The sequence below is a fragment of the Kogia breviceps genome, chromosome 3, assembly GCF_026419965.1.
Source record: "Kogia breviceps isolate mKogBre1 chromosome 3, mKogBre1 haplotype 1, whole genome shotgun sequence".
Taxonomy (NCBI): Eukaryota; Metazoa; Chordata; class Mammalia; order Artiodactyla; family Physeteridae; genus Kogia; species Kogia breviceps.
Genome location: NC_081312.1, coordinates 64,328,226 through 64,355,985, shown reverse-complemented (window position 1 = coordinate 64,355,985; position 27,760 = coordinate 64,328,226). Strand labels below are relative to the sequence as shown.

At 38.9% G+C, this 27,760-nt stretch overlaps 1 protein-coding gene across 1 annotated transcript in view; it reads right to left on the bottom strand.

Moving 5' to 3' along the window:
• BAZ1A (bromodomain adjacent to zinc finger domain 1A) overlaps positions 1-22,249 on the bottom strand; it is a 99,035-nt gene extending 76,786 nt beyond the window's left edge. Inside the window, exons 1-2 of the mRNA XM_059056544.2 lie at positions 22,122-22,249; positions 10,376-10,654 (exon numbers count right to left, since the gene is read on the bottom strand). Of these exons, the coding sequence (XP_058912527.1) occupies positions 10,376-10,654; positions 22,122-22,234 (392 nt within the window). The 5' untranslated portion in view covers positions 22,235-22,249. The remainder of the gene's footprint in view (positions 1-10,375; positions 10,655-22,121) is intronic.
• Between the last annotated feature and the right edge of the window lie 5,511 nt (positions 22,250-27,760).

The following is a 27,760-nucleotide window of genomic DNA, read 5'->3' as shown; positions in this document are numbered from 1 at the left end:
TGGCTTCCAATTTATATTATTATACAAATAAATAAGGATTCTAAATTTTAACTGTTCAACTTGCAACAATCCAGCAGTCAGTCAGGCTGTAAGTCTGGGTCTCTGATACATACAACAATACATATCTAAAGAAGACTCTAACTAGGAATTCCAAAGAAAGAACAGCTGTCCCAAATAGCCTCTTTTTTTTTCTATTAATAATTATATCATCAGCATACTAGGGTCATCAGTAACTAAAGACTGAAACAACAATGAGGATGTTCCTTAGGACTCTCCTTGGCTAAGAACCAGGAATTTTGACCTTAAAAGGGCAGTAGTATAAGCTGACCAACAGAAAGCCTTCTATTTGAAAGAACTATAATAAACTTAATTAATATATGTTGTTAAAAGTTATATATTATATTTGCACCTAAATAAGAAGCCTTCCTCCTCAATCCTTTCTACTAATTTATATTTTTCTCTGTCTTCAAATTTCTAGTCAAATAACCCTTTTCCAAAATCTTATTGGATTAATCCCACCTGGATCCACTCACTGATATCCAAGCATGTATGTTTAAATCAAAATAACTGTACTGTTCCTCACTTACACCTTTTATGTTCACCTTACCTCCTCAATATATTTAGTATTTGCCTTTGTCCTCAACATTAATGCATTTTAATTAATTATGATTCACTAATATCATTTAGGTTAGCAATACAAAAAAGATCTCAAAGATTAAAAAGTCCATTTTCTCATTTCCAATTCTAATATATAATAAGTACCTACTCTCTATATTTTAGGTTTTTATGCTAATTTTCTTTTATTCATTAGACTAAAGTGCTTGAAGCATTCCACCAATGCAACATAGAAAGCCACAGGGAATATACTTTGATATCTGAATAGATAAGAGCTCTAGGTGGCTGGTCTCTATTTGATGCCAAAATTGATATGTTTGTAAGATTAAAAAGTATTTCATAATCTTCATTTTACAAGGCAGTTCTAAAAACAATACTGAACTGTAGTATCTTATGCTTCTTGACTAGGTAGCATTTCTAAATGTTAAATCTAAATAGTATGGGGATAATATTTGGGAAAATCTAGCTATCAGTGAAACTCTGGTGCAAATCCAATTCTTACTATATTGATTTAACCTACATTGGAGAAAAGGTCTGTCATTAAGTCATAGGTCAGAGATTATGTGGAAGAAAATGCAGTTCATTATTTTCAAAGAGCAAATTCACACAAGGCTAACAAAAGGAATAATTTTCTCCATCCTCAGAAAAAAGCAATATTCCAAGTAAGCTTTTTAGGAACACACAGTTTAGCGAGTTTATGCAAAACCAATTAGAAATGGTGCATGTGGTTTTCTAATGTAAGAAGACATCCAAATCATTACTAAGTGAAAAAGCTACTTTTTAAAAAAAATTTAGTGTAGTATAGAAAAAAAGAGAACTATGAACTAATTTTTTGACTGTGGTTATCTCTGAAAGGAACATTTGGGAAATGCACTCCAGGCCTTCACCTTTTACTTTTCTCTCCTGTATATAAATTTTTATAGGAAAAAAAAGCAGATTTTTAAAAAATTATAAACTTCAGCCTTGATAAGCAGAGCATATAAATTTTTTTAAAATTTAAAGACTTTGGGGCTTCCCTGGTGGCGCAGTGGTTGGGAGTCCGCCTGCCAATGCAGGGGACGTGGGTTCGTGCCCCGGTCCTGGAGGATCCCACGTGCCGCGGAGCGGCTGGGCCCGTGAGCCATGGCCGCTGAGCCTGCGTGTCCGGAGCCTGTGCTCCGCAACGGGAGAGGCCACAACAGTGAGAGGCCCGCGTACCGCAAAAAAAAAAAAAAAAAAATTTAAAGACTTTGGTTTTTTAGAGCAGCTTTAGAGTCACAGCAAAATTGAGAGGAAGACAGAGATCTCCCATATACTCCCTGCCCCTGCCACATGCATAACCCCTCTATCAATATCCCACGCCAGAGAACTAACACTTGTTAACAATCGATGCACCTACATTAACACATCATTGTCACCTGAAGTTCATAGTTTATATTAAGTTTCACTATTGGTGCTGTACATTCTATGGGTTTGGACAAATGTATCCATCATAGTACCACCGGGTATTTTTACTGCTTTAAACATCCTCTGTGCTCAACCTATTCATCTCCCCTCTACCCCATTCAACCTCTGGCAATCACCCATCTTTTCATTGTCTCCATAGTTTTGCCTTTTCTAGAAAGCCATATAGTAGGAATCATACCATACATATCCTTTTCAGATTGGCTTTTTTCACTTAGTAATATGCATTTAAGATTCGTCCACGTCTCTTCATGCTTGAAGGCTCACTTCTTTTTAGCACTGAATAATATTCCATTGTCTGGATGTACTGCTGTTTCTTTATTCATTCATCTACGAAAGGATATCTTGGTGCTTCCAACTTTTGGCAATTATTAATAAAGCTGCTATAAACATTCGTGTGCAGGTTTTGTGTGGACATAAGTTTTCAACTCTTACAGGTAAATATCAACAAACAAATAACCTTTTCAAAAATTCTGGGTCACCCATCAATATCATGAGAATTAAAATGAAAGCATCTAGCACACTGCCTGGCATACAAGAAAAGTTCAATAAATGCTAGCATATTTTTATTCTGCAATGTTTTCTAACATTACCAAATTATATACTGAGCCAGGCCAGTATACTTTGTAGTTAATGTTTACTCTATCTCCTCCTTTGCTATAAGGTGCCACTTCTTGCTTCTATCAGTATATCTGTTGGGTTGGCCAAAAAGTTCGTAACTTCTTACAGGAAAACCCGAATGAACTTTTTGGCCAATCCAATACTTTTAGAAGTACCTTCTTACCTGCTGCTTCACATTTCCTATGAATCTTTCAGCTCCCAGAACATCTTGACTGTGCTTATAAAATGTCTGAAAACAAGTTGCCCAAAGCCTACTTTAAAAAAAAATTACCAAATACACAATTATATTCTGACTCATTTTTAAAAAATTCTTTCAAACTCTAGTCTTTTCTTTACACTGAATGATGACTCAACAGTCCAAAATGTTTTTTGTTGCGTGATTTCTACCTCCTTTTTCCTGATTCAATTCACCAGTTCTAGGGCTGGGGAGAGAAGACGAGTTTATCATTATCACGCAATTATTTGAGTTCTAGCTCACCATCCTCCCGATCCTTTATTAAACAATGGTTATCAGGCTTGTCAAAAAAAAAAAAAAAAAGATAAAGTTACTTGAAACTTGGATGTCTTGAAATCTGCTTGTGTAGCATTTTTAGAAGATCACATACAAATGAGGGATGATTGTCTTCAAAAACAAACAACTATGTCTTTCTAAGACACTGATATTGTTAACTATGGGGTTTCCGCTCAGAGTTGCAACAGAGAAATTTGATTCCAAGTTACAGTGTCCCAGGCAGCTCCTGTAGCCTCACATCACTACTGGTGATCCCAACAAACAAACAAAAACAAAACAAAACTGCATGACCACCAATAAACAGATCCAAATACTAACAAGACACCTACATCAAAAGGCAATATTGGGACTTCCCTGGTGGTGCAGTGGATGGGACTCCATGCTCCCAATGCAGGGGACCCGGGTTCGATCCCTGGTCAGGGAACTGGATCCCACACCCATGCTGAAACTCGGAGTTTGCATGCCGCAACTAAGGAGCCTGCCTGCAGCAACTAAGACCCAGCACAACCAAATAAATAAATATTTTTTAAAAAGGCAATATTATATAATACAGCTTTTAAAAATTCACATTCATTATGTCGTCCTGTGAGGCAACCCTGTAAGGCGGGGGGGATCCATTTAACACATGAAGAAAGACTAACACTTAAGAGTTTAAATTACTTGCACAGAACCATACAGCTAATCACAAATGGCATAATCCAAAACCAAGGACACAGTGATACTGAGAAAGAAATGATTTTGTAAGTCAGCCCTATCTGAATTTAAATCCTACAATTTACTACTTTTAAGATTAGAATGGACACTCCATGACTTTGCTTTGTTCACTGCTGTATCTCCAGTGTCTGGAACAGTGCAAGTATCAATAAATAGCAGGTACCATTAAATACATGGTAAAAAACTATCAAAAAAAACACAACTTCTTTGGATCTGTTTCCTCATCTGTAAATAGAAACCATAAGTCCTTGGGCTTCCCTGGTGGCGCAGTGGTTGAGAGTCTGCCTGCCGATACAGGGGACGCGGGTTCGTGCCCCAGTCCGGGAAGATCCCACATGCCGCGGAGCGGCTAGGCCCGTGAGCCATTGCCGCTGCGCCTGCACGTCCGGAGCCTGTGCTCTGCAATGGGAGAGGCCACAACAGTAAGAGGCCCGCGTACCACAAAAAAAAAAAAAAAGAAACCATAAGTCCTTGTCTCATATCTGCTGATATAATGTATATACAAAGCATCTGGTAGTTATTTAAGAATTAACAGACCTGACTACCAGTTTAGTGTTTTCTTCACAAGACCAGCCATCCTCTCACTTTCCCCATAGGCTCCAAGGAAGCAGCAGAAAACAAATGGCAGCATGATTGGCAGGCAAGCTGGTGGTAATCAGGATGGGGCATGTAAAGAACTAAACTGGTGTGGTTCAGTCAGGTAGTCTGCTGTTCTCTTCACTTCATCTGCCATAACAATGACAAAGGATCTTCTGGAAGAATCTGTCTGCAGATTGCCAATTTCAAAACAGAAAGTCTTGGTGGGGAGGGAAGCACCTAATCTATACTTGTAAGGTGCAAAAAGAAAAGACGGAGGGATATCTAAAGGTAGATGAGACAATAAGAATACTGAAGTGAGAAGATCCAGAGTACCCATACTGAAATAATTCAGCCTAAGAATGGGCCCATCCACTTCTCTGTAACATAGCATATTCTTTCCAGTAAATCTAATCCAGTAATTCTAATGGATGAAGAAGTCTTTAGGACCACTGGTAAGTTCTGCCAACATAGATAGAAACAAAAGGTAGATGTTATTGACAAGTAGCACAAAAGTTAAAAGCAAAGGGAAATGGTGCTGCAAATGGTACCATAAAGAATGTGAAAAGACAACTCACAGAATGGGAGCAAATATCTGCAAAGGGACTTATACCCCAAATCACAAAGAACTCTTACAACTCGGTAATAAAAAGATAAATAACCCAATTTAAAGATGGGCAAAGAACCAGAGAAGACATTTCTCCAAAGAATATACACAAATGATCAATAAGTACATAAAATGATTCTCAACTTTATTAGTCACTAGGGAAATGCAAATCAAAACTACAATGATATACCACTTCACACCCACTAGGATGGCAAAATAAAAAAGACGGACAGGGGGCTTCCCTGGTGGCGCAGTGGTTGAGAGTCCGCTTGCCGATGCAGGGGACACGGGTTCGTGCCCCGGTCCGGGAAGATCCCACATGCTGCGGAGCGGCTAGGCCCGTGAGCCACGGCCGCTGAGCCTGCGCGTCAGGAGCCTGTGCTCCGCAACGGGAGAGGCTGCAACAGTTTGAGGCCCATGTACCGCAAAAAAAAAAAAAAAAAAAAAAAAAAAAAAAAGACGGACAATAATAAATTGTCCATACATATGGCTTGGTGAGGATGTGGACAAACTGGAACTCTCATACATTGCTAGTAGGAATGTAAAATGATGCAACTGCTTTGTAAAAGTTTGGCGATTCCTCAAATGCTAAACATAGAGTTACCAAATGACTTAGCAATTCTACTTCTAGGTATATACCCAAGAGAACTGTAAACATATGTTCACACAAAAACTTGTACAGAAATTATTTGTAACAGCATTATTTATAAATGTCCAAAAGTGGAAGCTCAAATATCTATTAACTGACAAATGGATAAACAAAATGTGATAGATCCATACAGTAGAATTTATCAATAAAAAGAAATAAAATACTGATACATGCTACAACTCAGATGAACCTTGAAAACATTATAGTTAAGTGAAAGAAACCAAACACAGAAAGGTACATACTTTATGATTTCACATATATGAAATGTCCAGAATAGGCAAATCCAGAGAGACAGAAAACAGATTAGCGGTTGCCAGGGGCTGAGGGGAGAGTGCAGTGGGGAGGGCCTGCTAACTGGTACAGGAGTTATTGGGGTGATGAAAATATTCTGGAATTAGTGGAAATCATCACATAACTAAAACCCACTGAATTGTATACTTTAAATGGGCGAATTTTACAGTGTGTGAATCATATCTCAATAAAGCACATTTAACTTAAAAAGCAGAGGGAGATGTATGTCCTGTGGAAGCAAATTCTTCTAACGTCACATTCTAACTTTCAAAGAGTAGGAAGTGGGAGTAGGAGCACAGACATCTCCTACTGTGGATCCTATGGGTGCCGTGAAGATAGTAAGTGCCTGCTATTTCTCAGCCACTGGGAGAAATCCACTGAATTCTCTAAATAGCCCTGTAAGGATAAGCCTCAAGCCACAGTCAGATACAAAGGGCACAGGAGCCTGCAGATAAAAGTCAACAGGGATACTGAGGAAACTGAACCTGGAGCTCCTCTCATCACTGAAGCTGGATTTGCCCTAGTTGACCCCCTGAGTATGCCAGAACCTTTATCACTAGCATCATCACCTCAAAACTGAACTCAATCCCAAAGTTACACAAGTAGATGTGAAGCCAGAAGGGACACATGTTCCTTGGGGTCTAGAACACTTTCCAAATGAAAAACATCATGCCAAGTCCTCTCCTTGTATCAGTGTAATAGAATAAGAGTTTACAAGCATGACAGAGAACCAAAAAAATCAAAATGGAAAATGATGGACTCCTTTTACTTGTCATTTATTGAATACTTGCTGTGTGCATGGAACATCACATACAGCACCTCAGTCAATCTTCACAATAATTCTACTACATACACAAAGAAGAGATAAGTGATGTTAAATAACTTCCCCAAAAGTTACACAAGTAGTACGTAGATGGGAGAGGTACAATTCCAACCAAAGGAAATCTAGTCAAATTTATATATTTAAGTTATTTTAACTGAAATTTAAGTTAAAAAGGTGAAAGGATAAAGGTGTATGCAGGAACTAGTATCAAAAGTTGCAGAAATCTCAAGTCAGGCTTGAAGCTTAATTATAACATAAAATAATAGAAAACCTAGCCAATAATAGAGGAAAAATACTAACTTCCATATAACCCTGTTGGGCCAACAGGAGCATTATTCCCCTAGTAAAATGCCACCATATTCTACTTATATAGCAATTCAAAAATGTGCACACCCCCCCCCCACACACTCTCATTTTAGTCTCACAATAACTTGAAAGGATGTCACTGTCCAACAAGGTCAGTCTGACTCCAAAGCCTAAACCCTTCACTATCACACAATTCTGCTTCCCATAAAACTAAAAAACTTTTCTCAAATTATAAACAAACATCAAAGATAAAGGTATTCTATTAAAACCAAGTGTTGAATGTGGATTTATTGAAGTTTTATTCATTATTCCTTAATTCTATCATTATTCTTTATACATATTTTTAAGTCCTTTTTACATTTACTGCACATTTCAGAAAAAGCAAAAAATGAAACAAAAATATTTGCAACAAAGTGACAAAGAGTTTAATATGCCTAGTATTTAACAAAGACCTTTCATAACTCTACTGATGACAAAAAAGCCAAAAGAAAAATGAGCAAAGGACCTGAAAAGCAAATAAATACTGAGATATCATCAGATTTGGCAAAGATGAAAAGACTAAAATAACCAGTGTTAGTGTGAGTGTAGGGAACCCAGACCTAGCCTCTATGGCACTCTGGACCTGGATGCTCCTGAATTACCTCATTCATACGTTTATTTTAATACCCGGCAAGTTGACATGTTTGTCTCTCCCTTCACTGAACTCTTTAAGGACATCTTACTTAATCCCTGCTATATCCCCAGTAACTAGTGTCTAGCCTCTAAGTGACACTCATGAATCACCTAAGCAACATGTCCGTGAAAGGCAAAATCAGAGCAATCAGAAATATCTGGGTCTGAGATGAGAGCAAAGAAGGCTAGACTCTGACAGTATTACTTCCTGAGGCCTCTTCATCTTACCATCTACCCAGCTGCTGAAGGCAAAAAAGTCAATGAATCATCCAAGATTTCTCCTTTCCCGCACAAAGATTAAGAATGGCCAGTATGTATCATGAAAATTAAGCCTTAAAAATTTTTCAGAAAAGTACCAATTTCTTATACTTTACAATTTAAAAGCTTCATAAGCCAGAAGAAGTGTGTTTTCTTTTTTTCTTTTTGAGGTTCACATTGAATCCACTATAGGATTCTTTTTTTAAAAAAATTAATTAATTAATTAATTTTGTTTTTGGTTGCGTTGGGTCTTCATTGCTGCACGCAGGTTTTCTCTAGTTGCAGTGAGCAGGGGCTATTCTTCGTTGCGGTGCATGGGCTTCTCACTGCAGTGGCTTCCCTTATTGAGGAGCACAGGCTCTAAGCTCATGGGCTTCAGTAGTTGTGGCTCACCAGCTCTAGAGTGCAGGCTCAGTAGTTGTGGCACACGGGATTAGTTGCTCCGCGGCATGTTGGATCTTCCCAGACCAGGGCTCGAACCTGTGTCCCCTGCGTTGGAAGGAGGGTTCTTAACCTCTGTGCCACCAGGGAAGTCCCAAGAAGTATGTTTCTAATGAATAATCAATAAAATTGTGACTCTCAGATTTCCCATTTCTACAGTGTACCCTAGTTTACTACTGTCATTAAAGCTACAACTATCTGAAGCCCATTTTTAAGGTACAACCAAAAAAAGCTATACAAAAAACACTGAACAACTATATTTCTAGATGTAAGCAATATTAACCTAATGTTAAAGGTTAACATATCCCAATGATTTTTAAGTTAGAAAACACTTTTGGCATAAGTCAAATAAAACAATGACTATAAGGAGAAAAAAAAAATTGTCCTGGTACCCAAACAGGCCCTATTATTCCTTTTGGTGATACAGATTGATATGTTCTTGGTGGGATTACTGGTGACATATCAATCTTTCCTCTTGAAAATAAAAATTTGTTTTCTGAAAAGTCATGAGACAAATGAAAAATCCTTCAATTTTTACCATTTGTTGCTTCTACAATTAAAAAAAGAACTTTTTCAATTCTTCACAAAAATCAAATCCAAGCAAATTCAGATCTTAATATAAATACCTCCTGGATTTTTAAGATTCATGCAGAGTAGCATTTAATAACTAAAATGGATTATATTGAAGACATTATTCTGAAATTACATAAAAACTCATGATGATTCTCCAAAATAAGATAATAGAGAACATAATTATTGACATATAATTAAGAACATATATAGTAAGTTTTGACTGCTAAAGTTTAAAATTCAAAAAGAGGGACTTCCTTGGTGGTCTAGTGGTTAAGAATCAGCCTTCCAATGCAGGGGACGTGGGTTTGATCCCTGGTCTGGGAACTAAGATCCCACATGCTGTGGGGCAACTAAGCCTGTGTGCCACAACTACTGAGCGCGAGCGCCCCAAAGAAGAGCCCATGCGCCACAATGAAAGATCCCACATGCTGCAACTAAGACCCAATGCATCCAAATAAATAAATATTTAAAAAAGAAAAAGGAAAAAAATTTTCATTCAGGTTAACAAAGGGGGAAAAGCATCCCAAAATAGTCACTGCCTCAAAAGTCAGGAGGCTATAAAAAGGTTTAATGCAAATAAGGTTTACTGTAATAAATATCAGTGGCTAGCCAATCATAAATGCTTAAGATTTCAGGAAAGCAATGATACTTTTTAATTTAGTGCCACAGATAAACTCAATTTAACTTTGCAATATGAAAAACTCACTTTTTCCTTGAAGACCTGGGTAAAGGAGAAGAGAACTTAGTAGAGTATATAAAATTCACTCTTCATCTTGTCAAAGAACTACTAAAACCCAGCAAGAAATACAGGCATATTTAAACTAATAGGTAATGTAATGAGAACACAGTAGTTATCTTTTAAGATTTTTTACTCTTAAATAGAGGTGAAACTTCGATATAATAGAACATACAGTAAATAAAAAAGAGAAGGAAGGTGGTTTATAAAGTAATGGACTAATCTTCAATATATTTTGAGTGAAAAAAGGTATAAACTACAGTATGTTACCTTTCACGTTGAAAGGAGCAGGAGATTGTGTGTGTGTGTGTGTGTGTGTGCGCGCGCGCGTACATACATGTTTTTGGTGGTCTATATAAAAGTTAGCTTTGGAAAAATACATAAGAAACTGTTAACACAAGGGCTATCTTGGGGGAGGGTAACATGGTAGGTGGAAAATAGTAAAAGGTAAGCTTTTCCTCAGTTCATCCCTGTGTGTACTTTGAATTTGATCAATGTGAATATATGTATAACAAAAGAAAAAATTAAAAGTACTTTACCTTGCACCATTGTTCCTAATGACTTCCACAGTTTCTTCAACAAAATATCGATCCTTGACATATGCAAAAATATCATCACAAATTTCATGTAAGCGTGAACGATGGGTAAGGTTGGTCAAGTATAAAACTGGAATAATTAGTGGTTCTGGAAAACTCTGAAGATTCTGTCTTGCTTTTTTTTCTGACTCAAGTGCTTCCTGATAGGTCAGTCCAGGTCTACCCGTCACAGCACAACTCCACACCAGACTGTTGCACAGAATGGTTCGTTCAAAAAAGTCACTGATTAAAAAACAAAAACAAATATCCATTACCTATCATTTCACAAATTTTACATTAAAAGCTGATAAAGGATTGTTCCTTTATTGCAAAATTTTACATAGACTCATAGAACTCAAACAAAAGTTTAGTAACTGGTCAACTTACACATTAATATTACAAATATAAGAAAAAGTATATTTAAACTAGACATTTATATTTTGCAATTTACAGGTACATTCAGCCAAAACTGGACTTTGATTTCTATCAGTTTTGAAACTGAAGTGAAACAAAATAAACTCAACCTTTCTTTTTTCCTTCTAATTTTTAAGCTTTTTGTTCCAAAGCAGTCAAAACATTGTGAATTCAAGCACTTAACTATGAATTTGAAAGGCTTTAACATAATAGTGAAAAACTCGGAAATCTAAGCATCAAACAATAAGAGAAAAGTTAAATAAATTATAGTACTTCAAATAATAAAAAATCAGTCATGAAACAGAAGGAGAGTTCTTAAATAATGTAAACAGGGAAAACAACTTTCCAGTCTGCTTCCCTCCTATATTTTTTCAAAGTAAAAGCTTATCCAAACAATATATATAATATGGTCCCACCTGTGTTAAAATTTAGAAAGAGAAAGGAAGAAAAAGAAAGGGTAGAAGGAAGGAAAGAAGGAAGAAAGGAAGGAAAGTAGAGAAAGATAACTTAAGGAAGCATAAAATATTCCTGGAATGTTATACAAAAATCAAGTTAACAGCTACAGAATGTGGATGGGACTTAGGGAAAATTCTACCCAGTGCTTTTCTGCACTGTTGGGATTTCTTACTACAAGCACTAATTTCTTTTCAAAAACTCTATTCAGTCATTTAAAAAATGCGAGAGATCTACTATATGGAAAGATTTCTAAGGTATATTAAAGAGAAAAAAACTCAAAATCACTGAATGACATAATTCCATATGCATTAATTACAATAATAGCAAAAATGTGCAAATGTTTGTATTTATACAAATACCATAAACAGATGTTCCCTATGGAGAAAGGGAGGGACTGGGAAGGAAGGAAGAGGAAAATCTGTTATTCTAAATATTTCCATATTGTTTGAATTTTTATAATGAGCATGTATTCATATTGTTTTTATAATAAAAATATTTTTTAAACAGAAGAGGTTAGACATATGCAAAAAGATTAACAGTAGTTGCCTCTAAGTGGTTAAGATATGGTTAAATATTTTGCCCGCCCCTATATTTCAACCTACTTTTCAACAGTTATATGTAACCAACATAATTCACTATTCTCTAACTTTTTCTCCTTCCTGAAATACCCCTTTCCATCTCATCATTCTAAAAATTATTAAAACTGTTATATGTTTATTTCCTTGTTAGTATATCTGTACAGGTCACCCCTGTAGCAGTCTGATCTCCAAAGAAGATTTGGAGTAATTCCATTAAGATAGTTCATTTGCATATTTGTCTGTAGATTCTACGAGAACAAAAAAAAAATGAAATCTATGGAAGTAAAGAGAAACTAATCATACCTTAACATAAATGAGATCTAAAGAGATAATATACATATGCCAACTTACATGACTAATTCAGTACAAGGGAAATCCTTTTGAAGTATGTACCCTTTAGTAATGGAGATAATGGGTGTATATCACTAAAATACAAAGTAAAAAGTGATTATCTTTACAAAACAGAGGCAGATATCCTTTGGGAATTCAGGGGAAGGGAAGGAGGAGAGGCAGGCACAAAAGATCAAGAAATGCTAGATCATCTTTGGGAGGAACTGGCATGAAGAGTTAGGATGAAAAGGAAAAGTGGAGTTGAAGGAAAAGAATGCCAGAGAGAAAAAAAATGAATATAATCTGATTCTTATAATAAAATCTATGTCAGATAAATAGCTAGGTGAGAGGCAACAGACATACCCAATAGAGGGTTATCAACAGGGCAGAATAAAATGAATGAATGGATGGATCTTGAAAGAGGTCTTATTTAATTTTTACTGCCTAAAACTGCAGTTCACTTAGAAAGCTTTATAAAAGTTTTAAACTTTTTCCTTTAGAAACAAACACAGATTCCCAAGCCACATATATAACGTGTGTGAGATATTCTAATAATCTAAACTATTTATCTAGTACTACAAGTGACCTTTGAACTATGGGGGGAGGGGAGGATAGGGGTGCTGATCTCCACACAGGCAAAAATCTGTGTATAACTTTACCGTCAGCCCTCCTTATCCATTGTCAACTGTAAGAAAAATATATTTCAAATCTAGATATGTTATACATTAACTAGTCTCTAAGCTAGTGCTATCAAAAGTAGAAAGCTAGCTACACAAATAATTTAAAATTTTCTAGTGGCCACATTTAAAAATTTTTAAAGACATACTAATGAAATTAATATATTTTATTTAACCCAATATATTCCAAAATAGTTCAATATGTAATCAATATTGAAATAGTTTACTTTTTTTTTTTTTTGGTACCAAGTCTTCAAAATCCAGTATGTATTTTACATTTACTGCGCATCTTAATTCTGATTAGTCACCTTTCAAGTTCTTAATAACCAATGGCTCCTGCATTGGACAGCACAGCTCTAGCCATAGCAGGTGGGTATTTGATAGCCTGGGGTATTTGGTGCCATGGCAGGGGGACAGACTTTAGACTGAGCTGCAATAAACACTATTTAGATTTGTTACCATTATTCAAAATACCAAGGAGAAGAATGGCACAAGTGCCACAAACCTCCACTAAACATGTGGATAGACAGTAACCAGCGACAGTACAGCTACCCTTCTTCATCCAGGTTCCCACAGCCTCCTGCAAAGTGTTTGTTCTGTTTGTTTCCTTTGTGTCTCTCTACCCTACAAAGGTCTTACATTATAGTCCTGCTGTGCACAAAGATCCACCCTCAGGAGGAGGGAGTCAGGACACACTACCACAGCGGCCATTTTTTAAAATTAATTTTTATTGGAATTTTCTTTCACAGTGGCCATTTTAAAGCAAGGGAAATAAAGCCCAAGGCTACTTCTCCCTATTCATCACTCCCTATTCATCATGGCACCATCTCTAACATTATATACCTTCACTTCACCCATTCATCATACACATTCAAATGTGCAGGATTTTGTTAATAATGCTGAACTCTAGGGGATAGGTTACAGTGCCTCTTCAATTTCAATATTGTAAGAATATAAATAACAAAAACTTTACAAGCAGCACATTTTTATTATTGTGAGTAAAACTTTATAAAACACAAAGTACTGGGCTTCCCTGGTGGTGCAGTGGTTCAGAGTCCGCCTGCCAATGCAGGGGACATGGGTTCGTGCCCCGGTCCGGGAAGATCCCATATGCCGTGGAGCGGCTGGGCCCATGAGCCATGGCCACTGAGCCTGCGCCTCCGGAGCCTGTGCTCCGCAATGGGAGAGGCTACAACAGTGAGAGGCCCGCGAACCACGAAAACAACAACAACAACAACAAAACACAGTACTATTTTACATCAGTTTAGACTAATACGGGTTATTATGTCTCCGATTTATTGCTACATTCCTTCAACAATCCTCTTTACTACAGTTGGGTGTACTACTGGCCCGGAGGTCAAATCCAGACTTCCACCTGTTTTTCGAGTTTTATTGGAACACAGCCACACCCACATCTTTAGGTATTGCCTATGACTGCCTCCTCACTACATCTGTAGAGTTGGGTCAGTGCAACAGATATCTAAATGGCCTGAAAAGCCTAAAATATTGACTACCTGGCCCTTTAAGAAAAAGTTTGATGACCTCTGCCCTTTGCCATTATTTCTTAAGGAAAAATTGCTTCTGAGTTACCAGGTCAAGTACTGGTAAGAATACACTTCTAAAATAAAGTCAACAAATTAAGGAACAAAGGGCAACATACTGTTAACTTGCTGGGTATTTGGAAAACTAAAAACCGAAGAGAGTAAGATTAAGAATGAAGTGACATAAAAACCAGAAACCAGGGCTTCCCTGGTGGCACAGTGGTTGAGAATCCGCCTGCCAACGCATGGGACACGGGTTCGAGCCCTGGTCCGGGAAGATCCCACATGCCGTGGAGCAACTGGGCCTGTGCGCCACAACTACTGAGCCTGCGCTCTAGAGCCCGCGAGCCACAACAACTGAGCCCATGTGCCACAACTACTGAAGCCCAGGGGCCTAGAGCCCGTGTTCCACAACAAGAGAAGCCACCACAATGAGAAGCCCGTGCACTGGGACAAAGAGGGGTCCCCACTCCACATAACTAGAGAAAGCCTGCATGCAGCAACGAAGACCCAACACAGCCAAAAATAAATAAATAAAAATAATAATTAAAAAAAACAACAAAAAACAAAAAAAACAGAAACCAAATACAATTCAGAAAAGATAAATGCAAAGCATACTCTATTTACTTAATGGCCCAAAATGTATTAACTAGATGTAAAACAAGTTAAGAAAGATACAGCCCAATACTGCAGAAAAGATCTAAAGGACATAAGCAAACTCCTCTGTCTACAAAATAATTAGTAACTGAGAAATGCAGCCATAGGTTAAAAACTTACACAATTCCTGACTAAAACAGCATATGGTATGCAAGAGAAGGAAAGTGTTTTATAAGCTTAGAAAACTAGAAATTGCTAAAAGACAGCATGGGTTGTTCTAACAATTTCTTTCACTGTAGGGGTTACAAGAGCAGGAGATTAGGTGATCATGGGCATGGCAGACTATACATTGCTAGATGAAAATTACATTTATTCATAAATGGTGAGGGGGAAAGTTCAATTATAAAGCTTAGTTTAAAAAACACTTTACTATTACTTTGTACTTTACTTAGTGCTGTCTCAGACTAACTTAGATAGTGACATACAAGGCAGGCTCCTAAAATCTGCAGGTGACATTAGGTGAGGAATAGTAATACAGATTTTTAAAATCTAGACACTGAAGACTTAAGTAGAAATCAACAAAGGTGAAACATTATAGCTCCATCTTTCAGGACCCAACTCAGATGTTATCTCCTATCTGAGGGCTTCCTCAATTCCCCAGCAGTTATCAGTTCCATTTTCTATGTTTCCATTACACTGGCTCCTCAGCACATATGTGATTTATGCCACTGTGTTATAGATATACATTCACTTCTCACTAGAGGGGGACAAATTATCTCAGCATCTCCAAAGACTTTCCAGAGTACAGTGTCAAGAATAAGCAAATATATTCTCATTGGTAGTCCACATTTACTTTTATGTGTATCTAAAAAGAGAAAGTACACATGTGAATGGGACGAAGAAAGGAAAGTATCTGAATCTCAGCTTTGTCACTTGTACAATATGACTTGGGTAATTTATACAAACTTCAATGAACCTGGTTCCCCTCCTGTAAAATGGGGACAATGTGTTCCATAAACAGTTAATATGAAAATTAAATAATAAAGTATGCCCAACATACTATATGTGCATTCAATAAACATATCAATTCTTACTGTTTAGGTACCCTATTCGCAGAGATCCTAGAAGAATACACAGAAGAATAACCTGTATGGTAGAGCAACAATGTCTGAAGAATACATATAAGACCTGAGAATCTTTGAAGACAAAGCTTGGCATTGGGAAGGAGGGTAGGAAAAGGGATTAACTGTAGAAGGATTATCAGGGAACATCCAAAATCCAATCTGGATGACCCAAGTATAAAATCTTATCAGCTGCATAGTGGTAGACTATTTGCAAAGAGGGTTGAAGGTGTGCAGCCTCCTTAGAAATGACTTTCATACTCCTCCCACATGAGGTAGAGTATATTTCACCACCCCTTGAATCTGGGCTGGACCTGAGATTGGCTTTGACCAACAAAATACAGAAATGACATTGAGAGATGTCTACTCTCACCCTCCTGGAACCCTGAGACCAAGGTCTCAGGAAGAAGAAGCCCACGTTAGCTTTCTGAGGATGAAAGACCACATGGTGAGAAATGCCATCCCAGTATATTAAATTATCACATAGTACACTTTAAATATCTTACAATTCTATTTGTCAATTATGCCCGAATAAAGTTGGAAAACACACACACACAAAGAAAAGCCATCCCAGCTGAGGTCCCTGACATATGACTGAGGCCACCTCTTACTCCATCTAGCCTCAGCCAAGCCTGATTTCATCTGACTTCACCTAAATGAGAGAGCACAGAGAGACGAGCAGAAACCACAATGGCAACCCAAAGAATAGTGGGCAAACAAAATGGATGGCTGTCTGAGCCACTAAGTTTTAGAGTGGCGTGTTATAAATAACTGATAGATATATTCCGTCTGCAGAAAAGAAACATGGTAGCCTGCTAAGCAGATAAAAGGTTAAAATGCAAAAAAAAAAAAGTATTTAGGAATCTCTGTTATACCATCCACAGAAAAAGGACTCATAGACCCAAATACCTGGGCCATGTGGCAGACTTATTCCTAAAGAGGAGCTGAACATCTAATTTGAAGATGCTAGCTATTAAGATTATCCTACTCTCTTTGAAAACCCTATTCTCACAAAAGGGCCTTCTGATAATAACTAGATTTCATACATAGCTGATTATCAGTTTGGGGACTGGTCTATGTGAAGGGCATTTTTCCCTACTATAAATTAATGGCATTCTGGTTTTCACATATAGTATCTAGAATTTAATCACTTGGGAGTGTAGTAAAAAAGTCAAATGTCTGAGCAGACTGTAGATAATGGTACCTACACAAAGATCTAGGCAGCCAGCTCGAATTCCAAGCAATGCCCCTATGTTTTTGGTGCATGCTTATGCAAACTTTAACAAATATTAGGAAGAATTCTCTATAATAAGCACTATGTGATGGTAAATATGAACACAAACTCTAGAGTCTTAGGTATGTGAGTGAGAACTCTAGTGTCACCAATTGCTAGATAGGTAGTTTTTGAACTGATCTTGGACTTACTCTTCCTTCCTCAATCCCAACCTCCTCATCTGTAAAAAGAGGACAGTTGAAAGGACTGAATTAACAAGTGAGGAGCTGATGAACAATGAAAACAGGATGCTTTATGAATTAGTCAAACACTTTTCCCTGGACAGCCAGGTTGAAACATAAGCTGGTCTGTCAGTGATGTTGGGGAAGAGACTCTTACATTGTATATGAAAAGTGTGATTCACTCGCAGATGGGAAATACATTCCAATTCCAAGAGTCTAAATGCCTAAAAAAAGAAGTCATTTTATTAAGGAGATTAAAGTCACTAGGTAATACGAATCATTTTCCTGGCCCACAAATCTAGAATTTCTGGTATTCAGACTTGACTGCTCCTTATTTGAACAATCCACAGACAAAAAAAAAAATTTTTAAACAAAATTGTTGTCTGCTAACTAAATTACAGAATAAATTTTTATCTCCTTTACAAGATTAAACTATGCACTTTATTCTGTTCTCTTTATGTACAAGCTTCATTTTTCTTATATTTTTTCCCCTAGATTCCATATATGAGTGAGATCATACAGTATTTGCCTTTCTCTGTCCAACATTTCACTTAGCATAATGCCCTTGAGGTCCATAGGTATTGCTGTAAATGGCAAGATTTCATCCTTTTTTAAGACTGAATAATATTCCATTGTGTATATGTACATCTTCTTCACCCATTTATCCATCAATGGACACTTAGGTTGTTTCCATATCTTGGCTATTATAAATAATGCTGCAAAGAACATGGGGGTGCACATATCTTTTCGAATTAGTGATTTCATTTTCTTTGGATAAATACCCAGAAATGGAATTGCTGGATCAATATGGCAGTTCCATTTGTAATTTTTTGAGGAACCCCAATACTATTTCCCATAATGGCTGCACCAATTTCTATTCTTTTTTTTTTTTTTTTGCAGTACACGGGCCTCTCACTGTTGTGGCCTCTCCCATTGTGGAGCACAGGCTCCGGACACGCAGGCTCAGCGGCCATGGCTCACGGGCCCAGCCGCTCCACGGCATGTGGGATCTTCCCGGACCGGGGCACGAACCCGTGTCCTCTGCATTGGCAGGCGGACTCTCCACCACTGTGCCACCAGGGAAGCCCCAATTTCTATTCTTATCAATAGCACATGAGGGTTTGTTTTTCTCCACATCCTCCCCAATACTTGTTATTTCTAGTCTTTTTGATAACAGCCATTCTAACATGTGTGAAGTGATATCTCATTATGGCTTTGATTTGCCTTTCCTTGATGATTAATGATGTAGAGCACCTGTTGGCTCTCTGAATATCTTCTCTGGAAAAATATCTGTTCAGATCTTCTGTCCATTTTTAAATCAAGTTGTTTTGGTTTTTTTGTTATTGAGTTATATGAGCTTTTTGTATATTTTGAATATTAGTCCCTTGTCAGATATAAGATTTACAAATATTTTCTTCCATTTCGTAGGCTGCCTTTTCATTTTGTTAATGGTTTCCTTTGCTGTGAAGAAACTTTTTAGTTTGATGTAGTCCCACCCACTAGTTTATTTTTGCTTTTATTGCTTTTGGTGTCGAATTCAAAAAAAAAATCATTGCCAAGATGTATGTCAAGGAGCTTACCATCTATGTTTTCTTCTAGGAGTTTTAAGGTTTCAGGTCTTATGTTCAAGTCTTTAATCCATTTGGAGTTAATATTTGTATATGGTGTAAGACAGTGGCCCAGTTTCATTCTTTTGCACTTTAGCTTATGCATTCACCTACAGTTAATGTGCTATTTTTAATGAGTCTTCTTTATTTATGGAAAGCAGGTCAAACAAGAGCTAGCAATTAGTTAAAGAGCATATAGTTTAAAAATAAATAAATAAATAAATAAATGAGTTTGAACTGTATAATCACCAAGTAACCATCTTTGTCATAGCCCCGCCTCAAAGAATTCAGGATCTAGGAAAAGAGAAAATGTGATGCAACAAATACATTGCATTACTGTGCAATAACTGCAGATGTTGCACTAGATAAAATGAAGGGTGACCGTTGCTGCTAGAAGGACAAAGGAGGAAGTGTCAGGCTATAATACCAGGTAAGACACACAAAACACTATTTAGCAATTAAAAGGTCACTGGCAACCTGTACTAACCAGAGTTAGAGACAGTTACTTTGCATTATGCTGGGAAGTGAAAAAGGTGCGGAGGTGTAGTAAAACTCTTTGAGAATGATTAGAGAAAGTTATATTCAAGAAATCAAAAACCTGAGCAAATAGGTGAGCATAGTGGTCTTCAGACAAATACAAAAGAAAAATATTCAAAATAATGTACTTAAAGGATAATCTTCAAACAAATTCACGTAAACCAATTTGTGATTTAACGAATTAGTGAAAACAGATGTTTCCTTCATAGTTTCTCCAGACTTGTGGCAAGGGTCAGATTACCATAATCTGCATACCACCATATACCATCCACCATGAATGCATTTTTAGAAAGATCTCTTTGTAATCATCTTAGAGAAAGTAATCCAAATTTTAACACAATTAAATGGCAGTCTTCCAGTTTTGTGCCAATTCAAAGTCATAAACGTTAATAGCTAAGAACATCAGTAGTTCTGCTTTGGTCAGGGTAAATGATGAAATATCTTTGCTACCAAACCAATCACCTCTCCTTAAACTGCTTGTAATTTCCAAAAACCCAAAAGCTTCAGCACAGAGCAAAGAGAAAACAAAACATTTTAATTTTAATGTCATAAGACTACAGGGGACACAGTTCCTTAACATTAATGGAAGGTAGGTTTGGAATACCAAAAATCTCTTCCTTTATCATCAAGAACCTAAGTATCTGAAAAGTGTTCAAATTCAAAGAGGCTAGGGGCCATATTTACGCTCCCTTCTAAAGTGAGAAGAGTGTCTCAAAAAGATAAGGCTGCTTACATAAAAGAAGAAAAGTTTAAATTTAAGCCCATTTCCTATCTTGTTGGCACTTTTAAATACAACTTCTTGAAAAAATTCAGAATTACCAAGGATTTTAACCTAAATCTTCTTTGAAAATAAGACATCATCCTTGTGAAGTTACTTAATCCAAATTCACTTAAGTAGTTACAAGACTGAACTCTATTTGAGTAACAAAACAAGTCTGTACAGGAGCAGAGTAAGATGTGCACTCCTATTTAAAAGTACTGTCTGCTGAAAAACTTCTCTAGATATGACATGTTTACGTGTAACTCCTTCTGTGGAGCCGAAGAAAAAAGAAGGCATGCTTAAAATAAAAGCTCAAAGGAACTGTCCTTTCTAACTTCACTAGTCATTTCTCAGACAGGTGCAGAGTTTGCTTAACGCCCTCCCTCCAGCAAGCCCCCACTCAGAAAAGGTGCCTCATACACACAATTTATTTGGTTGCTGTAACACTTGGTTTCTAAGCCACAAAGGGACTACTTCTTAGTGGAGAGGATAAAGCATAAGAAAAAGGGAGGATCAGGCTGTTTCAGGAATTGATCAATTCAGGTTCTCACTTGGAGATCCTGTTTAAACACAGAGCTCCAAAACGCCCCGTTATTTGGTGTCACGGGACAAGGGGATCTCCTGGGATAAACCAGGCAAGGGACTAAAAATTGAGGGGTTGAAACTACACAGGCAGCAGCTCCGGATTCTTGTCAAAACAAAAGCGAGTGGCACATGTCAGGCGGCCCCATGCGCAGGGGGATAAAGAGGAGGCTGGCTGGGGTTGGAGTTGAACTTGTCTTAGCCCCCTCCCCCAACTCCCACCGCCCCGCTCCGGGCTACGCAAAAGCGAAAACGAGGGGGCGCCCAGGGCCCTGCTCTCTCCCCCTCCTTTTCCCCCGCCCAGTCCCGACTTCTTCCTCACCCGGTCTCCCGGGGGCGGAGACGCCGAGTTCCCCGGGGCCGGGAGTTAGTCACCGAGAAGAGGCGGTGACAGAGCGCACGGCTCGCTTCGCACACTCCGAGGCCTAGCCGCACCGGACCAGAGGCGGCCGGCGGAGGCTCTAGCGTCACAGGCTTGCCGGGGAGCCCCCTCCCCGGAGTCTCAACTCCGCACCCACCCCACCCCCGCCCCTACCCTGGGCAGCTCCAACGTCAGGCTCCACTCCCTACCGAGGAAACGACGCCCAGCCCGGCCGTTTCCTGCCCCCGGGGGCAGGGATTCCCTCCCCGGACCGGGGGACCGCGGCTCCATGCCGCTGACCCGAGCGGGGATCCCCTCGGCCGCCGGGCGGGGATCCCGGAACTGGCCCCGGAGCGCGCGTGTGGCCGCGGCGGGGAGGGGCGAGGCGGGGAGTTTCCGCCGCTCAGCGGCCGGGCGGCTGCCGCGACTAGAAGCTGTACCGCGGCCGGACAGGGACCCCAGCCTCCTCTGCCCTGGCCAGCTCTCCCCACGCGTGCCTCGGTCGGTCGGGCCTCCCGGGGGCCCCACGCCGTCACCGTGTCGGACTCGGGGGCCAGAGAAACGCGGGCCCGCGGCCACCCGTCACTTTACAGTCGCCCCGCCAGAAACCCGGGGCTTGGAAAAGGAGAGAGACAAAAGGACGCTGGGGAGGGAGTCCCCACACTCCCTCGCACCCCCCGCGCCCGGCCCTTACTCGTAGTGGCGGAAGATCTCGTTGGTGACTTTACAGTAGAAAACTTCCTCGTCGGGCCGCAAGTCCGCGGGCGGCTTCTGTCTCACAAACGGCTTTCGGTGTAGCAGCGGCATCTCGTGTCCGCCCGCGGGCTCACCCGGACCCTCGGCCGCCCGCGCCGGCCCCGCTTCCCTATCAAAATTGGAGGGAAAGAAAAGCCGGTAAGGTGGGGAGCGCTTGGCGGCGGCGGCGTGGGCCGGTCCGCGCGGCGGGGGAAGCTCGACTGCCTTTTGTGTGACTGACGCGCTGCGGCTGCCACCCGAGCCGAGGTCGCTTCTGTCGCGGTCGGGGTATTGAGCCAGCGGAGCCGCCCCACCTCCGCACGCCCGGCTGCCGGCTCACAATGGGGCCGAACGCCCAGCCGCGGGCAGGCGGTGCGGGAGCGGCGGCGGCCCCCCTCCCCCAGCGCCCGCTCCCAGCCCGCCGCCGCGGGGCTCACAACGTGCTCGGCGCGCAGCCGGCCGGCCCGACGCCGCGAGGGAGCTCGCTGCGGGCGGACCCTGGCGCCGCTCCGCTTTGTTCCGCCGCTCGCCTACACTTCTCTGCCGCCGCCGGCCGGCTCCCGAGCGACCACACCAAGCCCCTCACCTGCGAGCACGCCGGCTGCCACTTCTCCACCTTCTCAACTACAAAGGCGGCGAGGGGAGGCTCTGTCCCCCCGGGGGGTCGCTTCTCGCCGGCCCCGCCGCGCCTCCGGCCGCCGCTTCTCCCGCTGCCACGGCCTGGCTCCTCGCGGGGGATCGCGTCCCACCGCCACTTCCCCGCCTCTCGGAGCTCCTGGGAAGTTTCTGATCTACTTTCGGCTCAGAAGGAGGAAGAGCTGTTGGGAGGAGCTTTTCACGTCTCGCTTCTACCTTTTTATTGGCTACTCGATGACTTTTACAGCCTGTCACTGATACAGGAAGAGACGGCGGAGAGCCTGGGAGAGCTACATTATTAATTAATGGAGCAACCCCTTGTGAAGAATCAGAAGCATCCTCCATGTTTGCGATTATCAGCCCAAAGATCTGGGGAGACCGCTGGGGTTTCAAACAAATAGCTAACAAAGTAAAGCCTTCATCTTCAAGTCTGACACCAGCGCTTGGTTCCACAATGGGAAAAGGATTCCAATTAAGATTTAACTTGTATTTTAAGGATGGGAAGAGAGATGAGGAATAAGAAGTGAAGAACAGTATTTTGAAATTTGCTTCTTCAGAATTAGAATTCACCTGTCTAAAAAAATACTTCGCTTGTATAAACATTCATCTTGAAAATACCTTTCTTGACACCGTGCTCTTTAATACTTAGGACAATTCAGTCAAAGTCTTAGCAGAGGAAAAGACCAAGAAAGTATACGTCAGAAAATGTCATCATGCCTATAGGACCCGCTCATATTTAAAACTTAAAAACCACACCTTTAAAAAGTAATATTTAGAATACGCCGCTGAATATATTATGCAAGGGATCAGTATTTAATTCAATCACTCAGAATTTTAAAGATTATGAATTTACTAGTGAAATTTCCCCGAAAACAACTTTCCCATATCTATGATTTCCATTTGTGGAACTAATTTTAATGCATATAATACATGTGACTTTTGAAGTAAAAAATATTCGAAACTACACATAACTCCAAATGTTTGCCAGCTTTGTATTAAATGGTCATTTTTGCTACTGCCCTTGACATTTGCTTATTTGCAGATTAACCTGTAAGAATGGGTCTAAAAGACAATAAGTTTGAAGAAGTCCTTCAACAAAGGATGTTACTAATACTATGAAATGATCTCAGTTGTAAAAACAATGTGGGATCATCTTTGTATCTTCAAATTAAGTATATATGTACATTGGAGCAGAAAATGTAAGGAATCTATCCAAATCTCAAGAGTTATTATTCTAAAAATTATTTTAAGATACTTCAATGGTGGCTAGCAAAATAAAATTTTGTGATTCAAAAATCATTAAAAAAATTAATGCACCTTAGTGTACAGATACAGAAGTCAAAGAGGCTTGGAAATGCTCTGAGTAGCAAGTACTCCTTAGCCTGGATAAGCTCTTCAGAAAATTATGCATGCAAAGATTTGGTGTTTTAAAATGGCCTCCAACTAGTACACTGAGTGACAATATAGAATTCCCTTCATAGAAAGTAATTTCCCAGCTGAAAAACTTAGAGCCTACAAAAAATGGGGACAAGGAGGATGGATAATTTTCAACTGATATTGAAGCATCACTCTCACAATTCAAAATCCCACCTTAACTGTTAAGCTAAAAATAGATGAAATTTTATTTGATTATATAGTATTTATCTTTCTTAGATCTCACTATTTGCTAAGCTGCTAAAATAATTTTGTTAAAATCACCATCAAAAATAGTAATGTTGATTTTACTTTTATTAAATACAATTTTTTAAACAACTGGATTCTTTTTTTTATACTAACCTAAAATGGAAATTTTATTCTACTTCAAAATACTATCATCTCAGTTTCCCTACTACCATACTCAAATTTCAATACCATCATAACTCGGTTCTCTGAGTTACATACATAGGATTTATTTTAATTTATGATATTTAATCAATGTTATACATAGTTATTTCAGAACATGTTTAGTAAATTATAAATAATATATTAAAAGGTTTAGTTTTTATATGTTTATAATGTTTGATCAAATTGATAGCATACCTAAGCTACCTCAAAGTATCACTTCTCTTAAAGTTATCCTACATGTTTACTACTAAAAACTTGCCTAATATATTATTTATTTCATATTTTGGTATCATGATAACCTCCTTGCTTTACTACTTCTAGACTTTTGAGAGTGAAAAGCTCATTGCTGTATTCAGAAAGTACACTGTCATAAAATAGGACTTTGTGTAAAAAAATATTGGAAATATTGTAAAGGAAACTATGAAAGTTAGGGTATCACAAAGAAAAAAGGGAAACAAATTAATTTAAATTTTTAATAATTTAAATCAGTTAAACATTTGTCCTCCATTTATGTGCCAAGACACTGTACTAGCTCATGTAAGGGATACAATATAAATGTATCCTGGCCTCAAAAAATGTACACTCTTGTAGGTAAGAGACGATGTAAAGACAAATAAACAATACAAGGATTGTATGAGTCCTAATGATCAATGAGTAATATAATGCAAAAAGAGAAGTAGAAAAGATTGAAAGAAAATGTACAATAAAAGGGGAACCCAGGGTCATTCCTAAATGAGGTTATCCTCAGGGCATGATTTGAAGGGGAACATAAAGCTCATGTTCCAGCATATCCTCCCCAGTCTCAAGATGCAACCCTCCACCCTCTGTCACCTCTCTGGGTGAGGACACCAGTAGCCCCCACTTAAATGTAAAATGTAAATATACTAGTTAGGGCATATATCAATCTAATATCATCAAGACCTAGTTTAATATTTGAGAAGGTATACTGCTTTGGACAGGTAATGATAAAACAAGACTATGAAATATACATATTTGTAAAAGCTTGAGCTGGTATACTTTTCCTGTCTTCTATTGACTGATTAAGAAAGGCTTTACTTAGGTGGTTTGGTGAGACAGTAATTACTTAGAACTGAAAGAAACCTTTGGTAACTCTTAATTCTCTCATTTTTCAGCTGAGGAAATGGAAGCTCAGGAACTGAAATCTAGGCCTCCTGACTCCTTGTCTAGTCTCTTTAGACCACACTGCTCTTTCTGTAGGTTTGATAATATCTAATTTTCTTGTATACCCTACTTGCACTGTATCTTTAAATGAGCTAAAATACTATCACAAATCCCTCCTGAACTGCTAAAATGTGTATGGGGATAAGATATATTACTCATGATCAGAAATAATAGTTTTTGAGAATTATCCAGAAAAGCAATAGGAGTAATTCGAATCTTACGTTTGTCCAGTTGAAGAGCTGACAAATCCTATCTCCATGCTTCAGTTAACACATCTAACAAATATAAACACTTCATGTCCCTTACCTCTAAGTAGCAGTGATACAAGTATTTAGAGTATAGCTGAGAAAGATGTCTTATAAATATATACAAGGAGTATATTCAACTTTGTAACTCTTTTCCTTAGTATCTTTACCTGACACCTGTCTCAACTCTTCTATGATCTCTTTTTAATGTCTTTCTAATTCATGGCATTTTGCCTATAAAAATTTATATATATTGTTCTTTAGAAGCAATGAATATCTGAAACCATTGGCCTAGTATTAGGATAGTTGTGCTAGACCTTAGCTGCCCATTGAAATCACCAGAGGGGTTTTTGAAAGTTACTGATGGTTGGGTCATACCCTAGACTAATTAAAACAATTTCTGGGGTAGGGACCCAGGCGTCTGGGGTTTAAAAATCTACTCAGATGATTCTAATGTACTGCCAAGGCTGAGAACTACTATGCTTAGAGGAGATTGGATTGTTAATGCTGAAGTAGTAATGTTGGCAAATTTGGAATTCATTTTTAATTCAACCATTTGTGATTAAAGTCATGAATTATGGGATGGTAGGAGGGGTTGAAAGAATGTCTGTGGCCATGATCATTATCACAGTAATGGTTTACATTTAATGAATGCTTCCAGCTTGTCAAGCATTGTGCTAAGGGCTTTAAATGAATCATCTCACGCAATTCTTACAACAAAGTAATATTTAAGACTTCCATTTTACAGATGAAGCCATTGAGGCTCAGAGAGGTTAATTAAGTAGTTTGCCCAAGGTCATACAGCCCAGAAGCAGAAAAGCCAAAATTATCAACTCTGGAGTCCAAGCTCCTTACTATTGTACTACTGTATATTTCCATAGGACTGATATGCTAATCTAGCTCATATATAAATTGAAACAGAGAACTTGAGCCAATGCACTAAACGGTTTAGAACTTGTAATGATCAAGAATGTTTGTTAGAGGAAACCAAGGAGAATTTAAAAACTTATCTCAGAGTGGGGAAAGCCTAAGTACCATAACACAAAGCTCAGAATCCATAAAGATAATTCTATAAGATAAAAATTTAAAATTTCTGCACGACAAAAGCTACCACAAAGTTGGAAGATGAATACCAAACTGGGAAAATAATTATTTGCAACTCACTGACAAAGGGATAATTTCCCTAATATATAATTTCCTATTTCCCTATATTCTACTAATAAATCACAATAACCTAAGAGATACAGAAAAATAAATATAAATGGCTTTTAAAACATAAAAAGATTCTCAGCCTCACTCATAATAAGAGAAAAGCAAATTAAAACTACACTGAGATGACATTTTTCATCCTTCAGATGTGCAAAGATCACTATGTTGGTAAGTCTGGAGAAACAGGCACAACCTCTATAAAGGGCAAATTGGTGATATTTATCCAAAATTACAAATGTACATAAAAGTTCCATCTCTAGGAAGATATCCCACAAGTATATTTGAATATAAGGCTCTTTAGGTACTTCCCTGGTGGCGCAGTGGCTAAGAACCTTCTGCCAGTGCAGGGGACACGGGTTCAAGTCCTGGTCCGGGAAGATCCCACATGCCGCGGAGCAACTAAGCCCATGCGCCACAACTACTGAACCTGTGCTCTAGAGCCTGCGAGCCACAACTACTGAAGCCCGCGCGCTTAGAGCCGGTACTCTGCAACAAGAGAAGC